The sequence below is a fragment of the Epinephelus lanceolatus genome, chromosome 3 (genome assembly GCF_041903045.1).
Source record: "Epinephelus lanceolatus isolate andai-2023 chromosome 3, ASM4190304v1, whole genome shotgun sequence".
NCBI classification, from domain to species: Eukaryota; Metazoa; Chordata; class Actinopteri; order Perciformes; family Serranidae; genus Epinephelus; species Epinephelus lanceolatus.
In genome coordinates this window covers 13,454,763-13,471,446 of record NC_135736.1, presented here as the reverse complement: position 1 = coordinate 13,471,446, position 16,684 = coordinate 13,454,763, and the positions used below count along the sequence as shown (strand labels likewise).

At 40.5% G+C, this 16,684-nt stretch overlaps 1 protein-coding gene across 2 annotated transcripts; it reads right to left on the bottom strand.

Moving 5' to 3' along the window:
- Positions 1-2,350: 2,350 nt before the first annotated feature.
- Positions 2,351-16,455, bottom strand: LOC117255457 (phosphoribosyl pyrophosphate synthase-associated protein 1-like). Of its 2 annotated transcripts, XM_033624396.2 has the most exons (11): positions 15,823-16,129; positions 13,258-13,310; positions 13,050-13,116; positions 10,541-10,713; positions 9,518-9,633; positions 9,294-9,349; positions 8,881-9,026; positions 6,939-6,977; positions 4,564-4,634; positions 4,038-4,184; positions 2,351-2,858 (listed from the first exon to the last, which is right to left on the bottom strand). In XM_033624396.2, exons 1-11 carry the CDS (start codon positions 15,984-15,986, stop codon positions 2,700-2,702), a joined length of 1,191 nt encoding a protein of 396 aa, XP_033480287.1. In that variant the 5' UTR covers positions 15,987-16,129; the 3' UTR covers positions 2,351-2,699. The 2 variants fall into 2 exon arrangements, with proteins under 2 accessions (XP_033480287.1, XP_033480288.1); XM_033624397.2 differs by lacking the exon at positions 6,939-6,977 and having other exon boundaries at positions 15,823-16,455.
- Positions 16,456-16,684: the final 229 nt, after the last annotated feature.

Below are 16,684 nucleotides of genomic sequence, written 5' to 3'. Positions count from 1 at the left end.
GAGATGAAACTGTGACTGTGAAACATACAACAGTTAATATTAGAAGCATCTACATGTTGATGTGCTGCATGTGTTATTGAACCTTCAGTTGATTTTGGGTGGGGTCTCAGCACATTCACTTTCTGCTTTTACATTACTGCTCGGTTTCATCCATGGAGTCTTACAATTAAAAAATAAGCCAACAAGTGGCAGGAAAATTATTCCCTGTGCTGTTGTAGCTGCTGCTGGTATTTGTTTTAGTGACATAAATGACTCAAGCTAGAAAAATTAAGGTGTAAAGTGAACTGAAATCAAAAGTTTGTGCTCTACATTTCCTAACCTTCTCCATCCCACAGTATCAAAGATCTCTGTCGCCATCTGTTGATGAGAAATGTACATTACACCCACTAACACTACTAACAGCTCAGCTATGCCAGGTTCTAAATGCTTTGGTTTTTAACTTTAATATTCAGATATGCATACACAGACTTCACTGCATTACCTCATTAGTTTGATGAGTGCTCTGATGAACAATGAAAGATGTGTGTGGATTTTATTGTTTGTCATCAGTCTGGAGTTATCGGATTGACAAGCAGTGGGTACACAAGCTGTTGATGGAGTCTACCAGAGCTGCCTTTCCTGAAACATGAAACACACTTAAGCTTACAGTGAACATCTCAAACAGCCTGGATAATATCACAGCTGCTTTAACTTCAGATGAAAGCTACTGTGACATCCCAATTAAGGAGGAAGTGTCAACTCTAGTGTCAACTAACTGGCTCCAGGCCTGAGGGGGACAGCTGTCAAAGTTAAGCAAAACAAACCCTTGAGCATCACAAAATATGAATACTAAATAGATCATCAGCACTCCTGCTCAACAGGCCGACAGGATGGATCATAGTGCAGTTCCTGAAACAGCTGTGCACGGTTCCCCTAAATGCAACCTGCCGAGCAGAGACAGTTGAAGTGCTCAGGTCCGAGCACCCCACACACACACACAAAACACACAAACACACACACACGCACACCACTGCATCAGATTAGACAGAGTTTCCTGTTTTAATTTGAGGAAGTGGCCGGGTAAACGTTTGCGGGCAGTTCCTCTTTCAGTCCACATTTAAACATTCTTCCGCACACCCTTGTGTTCATTTGCAAAGGGAAGGAGGCCTAGAAGCTTCGCAGTCACGCAGGTGTGTGGATTTGTCATCTTGTAACGCGGAGTTCTATTTTAATGTACGTCTGAGATGGACCTCTGAGGATATTTGGACAGCCAGTTTACGTATACTACCTTTACTTTAGTATTAGTTTTGTTAGTGTTCAGTGGATCAGATGTTAGCTGCAGTGAGTGAAGTCATTCATAAAGTTATGAGTCATTTTCTCAGATGTCTTTGCCCCTGGACTTGGTCAAAGCTCCTCAGCAGATTGAAGTGACTCTGAGGCGTTTAGAACAAGTTCAGGGTCCTGGGCAGAACACAGCAAGATTATTAAATAGTGTGTGTGTGTGTGTGATGAAATGTCAGCAGTCTCTGTGTTGCAGTGTATAAGCTAAGTAGAAGAGTAAAAATAACTATTTAATGTGTCACATGCCTATTTTTACTGCGACTGAGCATTTTTTGGGTCATATGTCAATGTGTGTGACTGACTTCTATTTTTGTATATTAGTCACCTATTCAAATCATGAATAAAAAGATATGTTCATATATTTACAACTGAATTCTATTCTTGTCAAAGGTTACATTCAGAAAGTATCACCTAAAATGTCATTTAAAGGTCAGCGATTACATTCTGTATACATACTGTGGTAAAGAGAGTCAGCTAACTGTGCAGTTAACTTTACACTGTATCCACTTTCTTGTTCTTTTACGATGGTAAAAGGTTCATTTACATTTTGTGTGAGATGTCACACACTCTTCATGCAAAGCAGGATTTATTAAAAAAATAAAATAAATCAAGGCACGTTGCTGCGATCAGATCCTGGAACCATGCCCACATTACACTGAAACTTCCTCCACTCTACTGTATTTCCTGATGAGTAACTACTGTACTATTTAATATATCACAACCATAAAATGACAAACCAGCTCGTGCAGTGCAGAGTTTTTTGGCACAAGCTTTATGATGAGCATTTTTATCCAACACTGCAGCTGGACATTTCACGCTTTTCTTCCATGCTTCATAAAGCAAACAGCCTCAACTGTGACTGAAACTGCTACTGAAAGTTTAGATTCAGGTGTGAAGCCACTTTGTTAAATCTCTTCACACTTCCAACCCAAAATGCAAACCATATGCCTACCAAAGCCATCTGTTTTTACCACGGTTCAAGTGTTTATCATATTAAAGTCACATGGTTAAAAGAAATATGAGAGAGAACTTTACTCACACAAGAAGAATTGTTTATTTGTCAAAGTCTGCAGCGCACTGAGAGGCTGCACATGATACATTATGTTGTGCTATCTATGTTTTCAGATGGTAGGAAGCTTATATTAGTGAAGTGAAACAGTGTGTTGTTTGTACAGTCCCGCTATGTAACAAATCAAAGGAATGAAGAAGAGCTGAGGTTGCTTCATATGTCACATACGGTGAATACAAACAATTTGTGCCAACGTGTTTATCAGCAAAACAAACAGGTACAATTGATCAAAGCAGAAAATGGAATACTCTTGATTCTTGGTCATCGGTGTGTGTGAGCGCAGGAATGTAAAATTTAAGTGTGCGTTGCCTCAGTCATCCACGGCGATGTTGCGGAACAGGTAGGCCATGGACTCTCCGTTGTGGATGCGCCGGATGGCCTCAGCCAGGATCATGCTGACATCCACAGTTTTGATTTTTGGACACTGCAGCTTCTGCATCTCATGAGGTACAGTGTTGGTCACCACCACCTGGAGGCGCAATACAACAGTCTGAGTGCATTTGTTTCAGCCTTTTAGCACTACTAAATGGATTTTGCTGCCCTGAATCTAAGTTTTCAGGTAGCATTTCAAATCTTTCCAAAAATATTTTACCCCATGTGCTTGACTTTACGTAGTTCAATATAGGTAGACATATGTAGTGACCACAGAACACAGTAAGGGTTTTATTTCAGTGTGCCATGCCTTAAGAAAGACATTGTAGCTAAAGGTTATACAGAAACAACAACAAAAAATAATTCAATTAAAAAAAAATATCATATACATATTTCATGTAACATTAGGTATGATTTGGGATTTTTGATGGACACATTTTAAACAATAGCCGAAACAATGTATATTCCCAAATTTTCTAAAATATTCTGTTAATTCCAAACCATTTTCTGGTCAGAAAAACAGTATAATTTCATAACTTTTCCAGGAATTTCATGACCCTGGGAACCCTGTACATATACAACTCATACAAACATGAGCATTTAATTAGTTGGGCTGTTAGAGACGGTATCTACCCTGGGAATATTCCATGCATTACAAATGCCACATGGAAATGATATCCTCACATAACTCTGCATATAAACAAACCCCCTACTAAGTTTCAGTAATTATATCCTTAGTGTCAAAACCTCACTCTCATGACACAGGATTCCCCAATAATCAAAGCCAGTCCTCAAACTCACACACAGGCTGAACTCAGGGCAAAAAGTTCCACAGACCAACGCTGACAAAATGCGAAGTGTAAGTAAACAGGAAATCACACTGTTTAAGTTCAGTTTGTCATCAGGTTGGTGTTATGAGTTCCCACAAACATTAATCAAGGCATGACGGACATGTATAAAAAGTCCTACAAATTACTTACATAAATAATTATGGAGGGATACATCACAAAGTGACACCACAGTGAAAGGTATTTGCAGGAGTGATTAATTGTGTTTTCATTTTTTGAGGAGGAAGGCAACATGCTGATCTACAATGTGTACATGTACTGGACTGACTGGGTAGGATTATATTGACGCTTCTGCTGATATGTTTTAACAAATTTAATTAATCAGATCAGTTTACTGAATGTAATTACAGGATTTCATAGGTTTGATATACACTTTCCATACACCTTTAAATGTTAACTTAAGTGACAAAACCCACACATGATTTTACCTCATCGATGGCAGATTCCTCTATTAGCCGTGGTGCATCTGCAGACAGCAGGCCATGCGTAGCCATGATGTAGATCTTGTAGGCTCCCCTCTCCTTCAGGATTTCTGCTGCAGCAACAAAGTCGTCCACATCATCTATGATGTCATCCTGAAAAAGCGACCGTAGGGTTAGGCATCACATGGGTAAAGGGACAGAAAAAAGGAAAAATGCATACATTTGGATTGCTGGAAAACTCAGTGTCAACATCTGAGTTTCTATTTTTTGGGAGGTCAGTGTGTCACAGTGTTAACAATGGTAAGAATCCAACATTCATCAGATTTCTTGGGAAGCAGCGTGACTATAAAGAATCTCATTAAGTACAAAAAACACCAGGAACACAGTACTTGGCCTTGCTGTGATATTTTGTGGTACCTCAAAAATTTAAGACAGTCCTCACACTGTATCTCTCCAATACAGATGTTGTGTGAGAGCTCATGTTTCAATATGGGGGATGCAATAGTTTTCACATGCAAGTTTGAGGTCTTACAACAATGATGGCGATTCTGCCTCCTACATCTCCAACAACAGTGATGGGCGGCTTCTCCTTCGCCATCATTACTAAAAGAAACAGATAAAGGAATGTTACTTTCAGGAAAAGACATGAGCTCTGGCCTGTAACCCCAATCAGGAGCGGGTTCTTGAGGTGAGGTAAAGTTAAGGGAGATTTGGTGAGAAAGGATTTGGTTAAAAAACCTGCAAACATCATGCAAGACTGCTCTGCCCCAGCAAGCTTCCAGCTACCACAGCACTGGTTCAATACCTGCAGGCCACTGAAGACTGTTGAGAGCAAGTTATCTGTGGCACAAATTTGTGCTACACTCAAACCAAGACTTGAGATGGGTTTACATGAGACAATTACATGTGGCTGCTTTTGGTATAGCGGTAGATGGACAAGTGGATGTCGAGCAGAGCCTCCTTTAAGAACCACAGACCAGGATCGATCATTATTTGTAATCTTATCAGACACTAGTTTTCACAGATTACAATACTGATGTTATTAAGAGCATTATAACTTATCTTGGGGCTAATCTATAGCCCTCCAAACTGTAGTCTCTGAACCCAGACAGGCATTTTAATGTGTCTCAATTACCAAGTAATAATCGATCCAGGTCTAAAACCCACCACATCTGACTTCCCCACACTGAGGCCCTGACCATGCCAAGAACTTTCTTCCAAACAACAGCAAGGCACGCTCAGAGGCCAGTTCCCAAATCCATCACAAGACCGTCCAGCAAGGCCTCTGTGCAAAAACTTTCTGAATGGTTTTCAATTTAAGGGTTAAAAAGTAAGCTGAGAAACTATAATCCAATGATCGGGTTTTTTCCAAACAAAAGAAAATCTGAGCCCACAACTGAAATCTTATCAAGCAGAAAGATGCAAAAAAGAAAAACAGGCACAGGCATTATCACTTAGCATGATTATGTTCATGTTAGGCATTTAATTAACTATAATCCTAGTGTCTAATCAATAGTGTGACAAGTTATATGTAATTTCATAAACTAAATCTAGGAGGGTTAATTAGCATGATACTTTACACATATCACTAATAAATAAACTGTTCCATGTCTCTACTGGGTCTCTAGGCTCTTTTTCATACTTTTTAAACATTTAGCAGCCTGAGGATTACACATCTGTGGTGTCTAAGATAACACAAATCATATCAATCATGTCACAGTTTATTGCGTCCTGTAATAATTCTTAATCTCACAAGAACCAAATTCATTTCTACTGAGAGGATGTGAAACTGAGGGCTTCCAACCATTATCATTGCCACTTAGGGAAAAACAATTGTCTTCTTGTGATCCAAGTGTGCTTCAACGTGTCAGGACAGTGCAGTCCGCTGCTATTGAAACAATGTAAAGCATTTTCTCTTGTCTTGCCAACAGAAAAACATAAACAGACAGATCATCAAATCAGTAACTGGTTGGCTTCAAGAGCAAAGTCTGATCTGCTCACATTCTTGTATGTCGGCTGCAAACCTGGGACAGACAAGTTCCACGTCTTTCATTTCCTCATTCATCTGAATTTTGTGCAAATGGTCCTGTTTGACCCAGATGTAAACTCCCATGATGAGCTCAACTAAAATAATCTGTACCTTCCCCATGTGTTTCTGTTGTTGAACAGATCCAATTTAATGACGAAGTGCTGGCTAACAAAAAGTAATGTATGACCTAAATTCTTTTAAAACCTCAGCTGTGAGCTCGGGTCAGTGTGTGAAATACCTTACATCAGTAAGGATGACATCAATATTCAAGGCAGCTTTGATTTAGCTCCAAAAACAAAATGGGTCAACAGTTTTGCTGCACTGGGGTGAGACATGCATAGATCTGAACTTGCAGTGCAGTGAAATGCTGACGTATTTGTATACGGTATTTAGATTCTACGTGGTGTGAGGCAGCAACTCTTCTTTTGCTGCACTCATAACCAGCAGTTTAAAAATGTAATGATGGAGCTAGTATGATGTGCTGGAACCATTTCCATTACAACAGACTCAGCACAATAATTGTAATACATGACTCAACTGGTGGTCCATCCATTCACCATTTATACCGGCATATCTTTTGGGTTGCGGGGATGTAGCCTATCCCAGATCATCAGTCTATATGTGAATAATAATCAAATTTTCATTGCCCAGTCCATCATTGCTACCTAAACTGTAGCACACAAGTGTTTATAGGAGTTTCTGTTTCTCCTAGCAAGTTTTTTTTCTCTTAAGATACAATTAACACCAATAACAGGATCACTGTCGCTTTGATTGTCCGCATGTGAAGTGAAATGGAAGCCCTCAGTAACTCATTTAGTCGTTCCATGCAGAGAGGCATCAACAGGAAGCACAAAGGGATTCAAGCGTTATAATCATACTTGGGAGCTCTATGCCAGGGAATGGCGTATGTCTGCTGCCTGCATTTGCAAAAGAAAGGATGGTAGACAAAACATTAATGCACAAGTAGACAAACAACAAACAGGCAAAACATTACAGAGCACATGAGTGACATCCAAAACAAACTCTTGCATCGTTTTTCAAGAGGAGGAGGTTTAAATCCCAGCAGCTGTGTTTAGGCGTTATAAGCCTTTCTGTACCATGAATTGATATTTCACGTAATCAATGCATGTGCGAAGGCAGAGAGGGAGAGACAGCTGGAATGAGCGTGATTCAGCTCCTGCTGGGGAAGACAAAGAGAAAACACATTTCCAAGTCGAGGAAGAAGGAGGAGGAGGAGGAGGATGGTAAATTCAGCTGAAAAGAGAGCAGACGGGACAAGATGAGATGAGGAGGGAAATAAATCTGGCTGAGGAAGTAAAAACAGGGAAATGTCAGTCACTGCCTGCAGTATTTCACAGCTGGCTACAACACCGCCTGGGGCCTGGCTGACCTGAAACACACTGAGAAAACAGTGTGTGTGTTACTGCAGGGTCAGCGGGGGCATTACTCGGGTCTTAAGCTGTCCATTTTAGGCAGGATACTGCAACAGTGAGCGAAGGAGCAGCCCTGCTTCTGGCGCTTACTCAGTGGTATTTGGATCTTACAGAGAACAAGACAGTAGATATAAAAAAAGGTCTCAAGATGTAGGGCTGTCCCTGTGACTGCAATACAGCAGTGTTGACAACTGCACGGGACAGCAGACATTCTTTTTCCTTTTCTTCATGGGAGAGAGTTAAAAAATATTCAACTCTGGGTAAAAGGCTGCAGCTGCTCATCACTGTCACTTTTAACCCACTGTTCAATCACAGTGGAGGAGGGGTGGGATAAATAGACAACCACAGAAATCAGCTGTCACAATGCTCACTTACAAAGCACTAAAATCGGGATAAATAAAGTTATTCACAAAAAACAAAAATGGTGGTAACACCACATATCGTGCTGTTGAACCACCCTTGATCACTGCAGGGGAAATTCCTTCACAGCCCTACCGAGATGCCTGTGAGTGCTTATGTTTACCAATTTAGGGAACTAAACTTTGGCTCATGATTTCTGTGGCTACAGACACATGAGCAGCAGATGCTCAATGTACCCTGGCATTCATGCTTCTCAGTCTGATGACCACACTGTTTGAAACTCGAGCACTGAAATGCCCATTTTGGAAATGTAGTGCTCCACGTTATCCAAGGGAAGAGCTGAACTGGCCAGCAGCTACAGCTTGTCTTTATTTGGCTCAGACAGGTTCATAGGTGTCAAGGAGCCTTGATATTATGCAGGTTGTTTAAAAGGAAAGTTTGCCGTCTGCTGTGGACACACTTCAGCATTTTAAAACCATTAACAATTAAATCTCTGCTGATAAGCTGCATTCCAGTCTACGGCTGCCCTTATCCTGTTTTTACTATTTTTCTAATTCACATGTCAACAGTCACCATGGTGCAGTAAAATATGTAGATGGCTTTCACTTTGTATGCATGATCTGAGTTGTACATAAACAAAACAGTCTTCAGGGAGAAACTGATTGACCAAGAAACAAATCAAACCTGGCACATATTATTGGACTATTGGGGAAACGAATGATGAGTGATCAGAGCTTCCCCCTGTGAGGGGAATGCCACTGCTGTTTTATAAATGAGCTCTCTTGGCTGAGCGTACACATTAATTCCAAAGACTCAAAACATCCACAGCACATTCTTGGTGTCTTTTTGAGACAACAGACCAGGAACAGCAGGCTCGGAGGAATATATTATCAAGAGTCAACACAAACCTTTAATAATCTGTCACAAAACTGATTTGTCTTTAGTAATGCCAGAACAAATATCCATAAATGACTGAAAGATGAATACGATGAGACTTGTGAACATGTAGTTGTGCTGTGTGTCTTACATGGCAGCTCCAGGCCAGTGTGTCCTGTGGTGGTGCGGGACAAGGGGGGAGACTGTCGTCCATCAGCCATGTCCAGCTCTGAATGATGGGCCTCCCCGTGCATCACTGCCAGCCCGAGTCGCAGCCTTTCAGCGTAGGACTGAGCTCTGAGACAGACACACACACAAGAGTCAAAGAAACGGACAAAACACGACACATACAAAGGAATAAGCAAGCAAAAAGTAGAAGGAAATTTGCACGGGAGCTTGACGATACCTACAATGATAAAGTGGTAATATGAAAAGACAAAAACACAATAAGAATGTGATGCTGAAGAAAAAAACTTCCCATTATGACAGTAGGAGAAGTGATGCACTCTTCTTGAAAACAGAGAATGCAACTAGAGAACTTAAGGACCTGGGCTTTCTTGTTACCTCTTAGCAGCTGAAGGGGACTTTGCAACAATTATGGCGTTCCTGTAATCTGGGATCTGAGGAAAGAGAAACACTCTTTAGTCCTAAAACAAAAAAAAAACCAGACCTATGATCTTATAAGAATACATATTGTTTAACCATGAATTAGTTCCAAAATTTATTTTTGATGTACAGTAGAACACCGTAATTGTTATGACAATGTGTCGAGTGTCGTGTAGCCTCACCTCCTCCTGGATGTACTGGATGAGGAAGGGGGAAGCTCTCAGGTTGTCAACGGGGAAGCTGAAGAAACCCTGGATTTCTTTCTGGTGGAGGTCCATGGTGATGATGTGAGTTAGCCCTGCGACACCAAAGACAAACGCACATGAGTTGGTATGGCTTCAGAACCCATTTCTGCAATGTTTGAAGCACAAATTTACTGAGATCCTCGTAGAAAAATATATATTAGCATGGAAATGTATGTACACAGACCGATGACCTGCACAAACAGATTAATAAACTATCAGATTGCTAAACTGAGTGCTAAGTTTTAATAAGACATATAACATGCATCTGGTATTCAAAATAAAAGCTGTAAATTATGAGAATGCATTAACAGTAATAAGTTATGTGGTGTGCAATTTAATACATCTTCTGGCCTCTGCCTGACATAAAATATGCAAAAGGTTTTGCACACTATCTAATTTGTACACTACTCCGAATGGCTCTGTTGTGTGCAGCTAAAGTTTGGGACAAACCTGAAGACTCGCTGTAACCTACACAGACTGAACAAACCATACATAAAGATTGTTTCCACAAAATTGCACATTATTTTTTAGTCTCTGACAGTCAGGAAGGAGTATAAACCTTATGCCCAACTAATAGACAAAACTCTGAATGGCTGGTCAGTAATGACTGGAGTTCTGGTGGTAGACGACCACACAAATACTGCGAGAATTTTGTTGCATGTTCTTGTGCCAAAACAAACATGAATGGCAGCCAAGAGCTTGGACTGAATCTTTTTATATCACAAACCATATGATTCTATCTGCAGACTGTCAACAGTAACTGACCCAGAGGGGAACAGACCAGGGCCAACTTGATCTGATCAGTCTTCAACTCAAAATCATTGTCATACCTGGCTAAACAGTTGAAATGTGTGAGTGCGTTCCTGCCTTAACAGGACAGGACACTTGTATTAGTCTGTTTTTCTGACTTTAATCTGTGCTTTTCTTCAGTGGACATAAATTACAACACACAGTCCATACCAGCTTTAGCTAGCATGGTTGCTAGCAGCTTGCAGACAATGGATCCTCTCTTCCTCATCTTGCATTGCTTGCTGTACGGAAAGTAGGGAATGACCCCGATGATGTTATTGGCACAAGATGTCTTCAGGGCATAGGCCATGACCAGGAGCTCCATGATGGCTGTGTTGACATCTCTGAGAAACAACACATTCAGTTCAAGAGATTATATTAGATATCACAAGCTGAAAAAGCACTGTGCTGGTATGCAATTAGTCTGAGCCTGTGGTCGGCCGCAAAGACACAAGTACACAAGAATATGTTGATGATCTGATGTGGACTGATAAGTCAGCAGCTTAATGTTTGTCAACAAGGTCATCAACCCACAAACCTGCTGTAAATAAAGGAAACACTGTCTGGCAGTGACTAACCGGTTTATCTTCATTGTTTTCGCATGCCCTGTTATTAGACTCCACCTTTAATGGCTACTGTGGTGAGATTGTGATTCACCACCATGATGTTTGTTATTTTGACCATTAGGGCAGTTTTAATACTGTAGAAAGGTGAAGAACCATTGGTGTAACAGGACACTGTATGTAGCCATTTTGGCCTTGACGGCTTGCTGAAACCAGAGTTCCCACAATGTGATGTCCCGTGCCTCGTGACCTCTGGTTATCTTTCAAAACATTTCTCTTAGTCATAGCAAATAACTGATTAACAAGGACAAACAGAGGATTCAACTGCTGGACGTGAAATGTTGTTGCTCTTCCCGTTTCCTTTACCGCAAAAGGTAAACTTCATTTGGATTTGAACCCCCCCCCCCAGGCAAATGCTATAGGGTTCTTGAATGTGAAATACAAAGACAAACCTACCAGGGTCACAGGGTACCCAAATGTTTTGACTTATGCTGCATAAATACAGTATACTGGCATAACTACTAAGAGTGTAATGGCAGAGATAACATTTTGATTTTTCACTGGTAAACAGAGGGAGGCAGTGGCACAAACATCTTCTCATGCTAAACCAGAAAAACAAGGTGTGTAAATGTCCGTATGGGTTACGTGAACATGATATGAGCAGAGGAAAAAGTTATATAAATTACAGATAGCAAAAATGCTACTTTGCATTGCACTGTAGTACGCCGGGGGCTCTGTTGGCGAGCTGTGCGCATGTGATAGTGTGTGTGAAGCTAATGACATTGCGGCCAACACTACTGTATTGCTGTTTATCCCTGCAGCAAAAGCTGTCAGGCGATGACAGATTGGTCGTGGCGCGAATCAGTGCCCTCTTCCCTTCTCTCATAGATCCCCTCTGATCCTTCACAAATGGATTTTTACTGACGTCTTTTATTTTATGGACTACACAAATGATACATGACGGTAAAGTCCAACTTTTCAGTTCCACTTTTCAAACAATGTCAAGATGGTTATTCATCGGTTTAATTATTTCGTATCCAACGAGATGCGATGAGTGTGTGAAAATCTAGACATATTATTGAAATAGAAATAAAGAAATAGAGTTGTATTACATTGACAAACATTTTAAAACTAGTTTCAATGTGGAGTACCTGAGGAAAACATAAACTGGAGGTACAAAGGTGTACTTTGGTTTTTCTTTAGAAGCAGCTGCTCAGCTATTTTAGTCTGACTACAATAAAAAAAAAAAAAAAAATTAAATCCACTTATTATTATTAAATTATATTAAATACAGTGTGGTAATTAGAAAAAATATATATTCAACGCTGCATTATTTACTATTTGGTGGCAGACACAGTTGTCCTGGCTGACCTGTTAAAAATCAAACACAGACAGACATGGAGCTACATGCTCATTTAAATACATGTTTCTGGCCAACTCACAATTTAAGTCCAATATTTACTCTCATTTTGGCAGCTTTGGCCTCCATCAACTCCCAAGAAAAATATCTGGGTCTTTCACTTGCTAAATGTTTAGTTTCTCTCACCATTAAAGGGCAACTTCCAAATTTTTCATACTGGACCCTATTTCCCTATGTTTTTGTGTCTACGTGCCTAATGGGAACAACAATATTTCAAACTGGTCCAGTATCAAGAGAGAGGTTCTGCAGCCAGCAGCTGTGAAACAGGCTCCAATATAGTCCCTGTGGGCAATTGAGCACCTTCAATTTATTTAAATAAAAGTGTTTTTTGCCACTGACAGACTAGGATTATTATCATTATATGTCTGACAACTTTGACACAAAAACATGGGAAAATAGGGTCAAGGCTGAAAAATACGTTACCCTTTAAGCTGTTAACTTTGTCAGTCTGTCATTTCATGCCAGGCAGGTAGACAGTAAGGTTATTAAAGCTTTTTTTGCTGAGGCTGATGCGAGTGAATCAAGCATTATATTTGTGGGCTGTAAAATCAAAACAATAAGGTAAAACAGGCTGAAAAGCTCGGCTGAGTTGCAGAGTTTGGTGACAATTCTCTGAGAGTTCATCACATTACACACTGTGATATGATTCTTTGTGAATATAGAACATTAAGGCATCAAGAGCGTCCTTCTGTCTCACCTGGGAATGGTCTGAATGATAAAGATGTCTTGTCCACGGACAGACTCTTTCACATCCACTCTAGTCTCTGAAAAACAAACAAACAAACAAAAAAAATGATCAGCATGGTTCAGGTGAAAAGTCAAGTGAGCCGACACTAAACCACAGCTCATTAACCTAAGACATTCATTAAGGAAATGAGGGACGTGAGGACATACATCAGCCTTACCTGAATTAGGTTCTTGAAAAACCACCGACCTGCCCAACTCCACCCCCAAGCGTCTGGGAAAAAACAAACAGGCCACATAGTGTTAAAAACACAAAAACACACCTTGACATTGATTAATGTGTGTTTTTTTTGGTTTGTTTTATTATCATTATTAACAGACAAAATAACTACAAAAGAGCTGAAAGGACTTGTTGAAGAAATTAAAAGTATGACAATTTTGGTAATCAACAATATATGTTAGTCATTTGTAGAGATGAAAGGATTCATTGATTCGTCAATTGACAGAAAAATAATTTGCAACTATTTTGGTAATCGATTATCGTTTTTACCAGCCGAAGCAACAAATAATCTTTGAATCCAGCCGCTCAAATGTGAGATCAGCTGCTTTTGTTTTTTATCATTGGTCAAAACAAAACATTTTAAAACATGGCCTTGGGCTCTGAGAGAGACTTTTTGGGGGGTGGCAATCATATATGAAACTTAGAAATGCATGGTGTTGTTGAAGGTCCAGTGTGTAGGATTTAGTGCCAGGAAAGAGGAAAAACATCAAAACATCCACAGAGAGTACTTGGCACAAACGTAAACTGAGTTGACTTAAAGTGCACAACAGTCCTTAAGTCAAACTGTGAACAAGCCCAGGCGTCATGAATACAGCTGTGCCTTTGGGCAGACAATTATGCTATTAATTTTAAAACCAAACAGTCAAGTAACAGTGCCAACTATAAAGAAGGAACTTTAAAGCACACCACACATGAATGAGGGCTTGGCTTGGCAACAGTGGAGGTTCAGTCAGGGATCCTGCTCAGCAAGACAGGCCTCTCTGTAGCCTCACCCTGTTTACATCCCTCAGCCTTGTTCCAATATTTGATATGATGCCTTCATCTCTGATGACTATGGTATAATTAAAAAGACAAATAAAAACAACGATCAAAGAATATGGGACATGTCCTTGAAGTACTATCTATAGAAATTGTTTTCAATTAGTCACATTTTCTATTATAGTCATATTAATCGTGACCTAAATTCCAGGGGTATTTACACACAGCCCAGTCACAACATGTACCTCAGAGTAAATATTCAGTACAGTATTCATTAACATTTCTGTGTGCTCGTGCTGTTATTTAACCTTTGCTCCAAAAGAGAACACTACTTGGCTCCAGAACAGCAACATAATCTCCCTAATAATGTTCTCCGATGTTGCCAAACAGTGAAAACTGAGAGAGCTGAGCTCTTTTTCACTGCGTGAGCAATGCAACTCCTGCCTGGCTGTCTGACAATCTGCAGGGTTGGGAAAAACATGGCTGCTCCCCAATTTCTGTAGGCCAACCACAAGAGAAGATACTGGTGTTTGCAGAGATCTGGGTCAGTGTTCTCACAAACGGATACTTCCTGCTGTTTTTATTTTCATATCATTCAGATGCATCTCACCTGGTTTGACCAGTTTTTCTACAAACCAATACCCATTCAAAGGCCTAATAAATCATCGCTTATTAAAAAATGCCTTGCTGCCACAGTAACATCCAGTGAACAGCATCCGTGAGCTCCTCAGTAGAGCAATATCTGCACAGTCAGCTCCTGTCATCATAATAACTCTCACTGATGGATCTTTAACTTTCCCACGCCAACACCCAGAAAAGAAAAACCTACACTAAAAATATAAGACTGATCTTTTATTTTCAATATTTTGCTTTGTGCATGTGTAGGAGGAGCCTAACAATGCTAAAAGAAGGCTGACACTTTTATTTTTGGTGAGTCCATGGTTGTGCCAACATCCAGTGCGTTAAAATTCAATCACGTTCATGCCAAAAAATATGTAAACTCTGCTTGTTTTAAGGTTGGAAAAACCACCAAACTAGCAGTTAGACCATCAAGGGACACCTATACAAGAGTAATGTGCAAGACTTTCTGGGTAATAAACAATATTCAGGACTATTTAGACTAACTCTGAAAATTGTGCCCACAAATTGATTGCCTATGAAGTATTGATGCTAGGCCTTGTTTGTACAGTAAGGATATGTGCTGTAGTTGCAAGTGAATAGCCATAAGTGTGGTGCGTGTAAGAGATCGGGTGGAAAAAATGTAGATAACCACACTGTTTTGCAACATGAGTACACACACCAGCACCCATATGGGAAGGAGTTGTCTTGCAATGCTTAAAGTATGGGTTTCATCTTATGTTAGTACAGACACTAACCCTCTCACTGCTATTGTTTCTAGCAGTTCAGACTTTTACATGTACAGTAAATGCATGTAGGCTAAATTGAATGATCTATATTAACCATTTTGCAATTTTAGGAGTTTGTTTCAACAACAATGTGTTGTGCCAACAAGCCATCTTGTGGACAACAAGTGATTACCCAATGATTTCCACACAGACTGGCATGTGTGTGTGTGTGTGTGTGTGTGTGTGTGTGTGGCTTAATTGAACAGCATTCAAAACAATACACACCCTCGCCTAGGATCATATGCAGTTATGACTGCCAGGTATATTGTCACGGCAGGTAACAGCCATCAACATCAAAGACATGAAATGACACAATCATGGTGGCGGTGGACCTCACTTACTCTGTGATCTTCTTGGCCAGCTCGGTGCAGGCGGCGGTGGAGTTGGCAGAAAAAACTCGGTAGCCACTTTTGGAGACATTCATTTTCCTGTAACCGTACGACAGCTTTGAAGTTTGAGAGTGAGACACCAGAGACCTGTGACCCCCAAAACGCCTAATTGGCATGTTGCTTTGGGATCAATGTGGTGTTTGGTTACGTTTCCCCAGAACCGTTAAAATCGTCCGTTATTACCTGAAGAACAGTTTCCACACTAAAGTCTTAACTAAGGGTGGTTTACACTTCCACCATGCAGACGCATATTTACAGAAGAAAATACAAAGCTAACTGAAGCTATAAAATGCCAAACTGTATAAAAACTAAAAAAACAAAGCACACATGCTCCACATGAAACGCTCGTGCTCGTGTTAGCAGGTCAACAACTGCCCTCACATCGATAAGCAGCACAAAAAAGAAGACCCGGTACAGCTGAAGGAAAGCTGAGCTCTATGTTTCCGACCGGGTCACTGACTCTTTATCGTCTCAGGAACATGGACACACCGGTTTATGTTACCATGAAGACGGACAGAAATGTAACTAAGACTGTCTTGTGCGCTGCTACAGTGTACCAACTTGAAAACTCCGCTGCTAGCATTCAAATGTGGCTACTGTAAACTTTGTAGCAATGCGGTCGCAGCAGAGGAAAAAACGCCACGAGCACACGTTCATTGGGTGGATGAAACGAGGGAGTGACTTCAAAGAGAGCCAATCAGTGATTAGATCGACACAACAAGGGGCGTGTACGATATATTTATGGACCAATCAGTGCGTGGGATTTGTATGACCACAAATTAAAGCGCAACGACCAAAAAAATGTGGTGGAGGC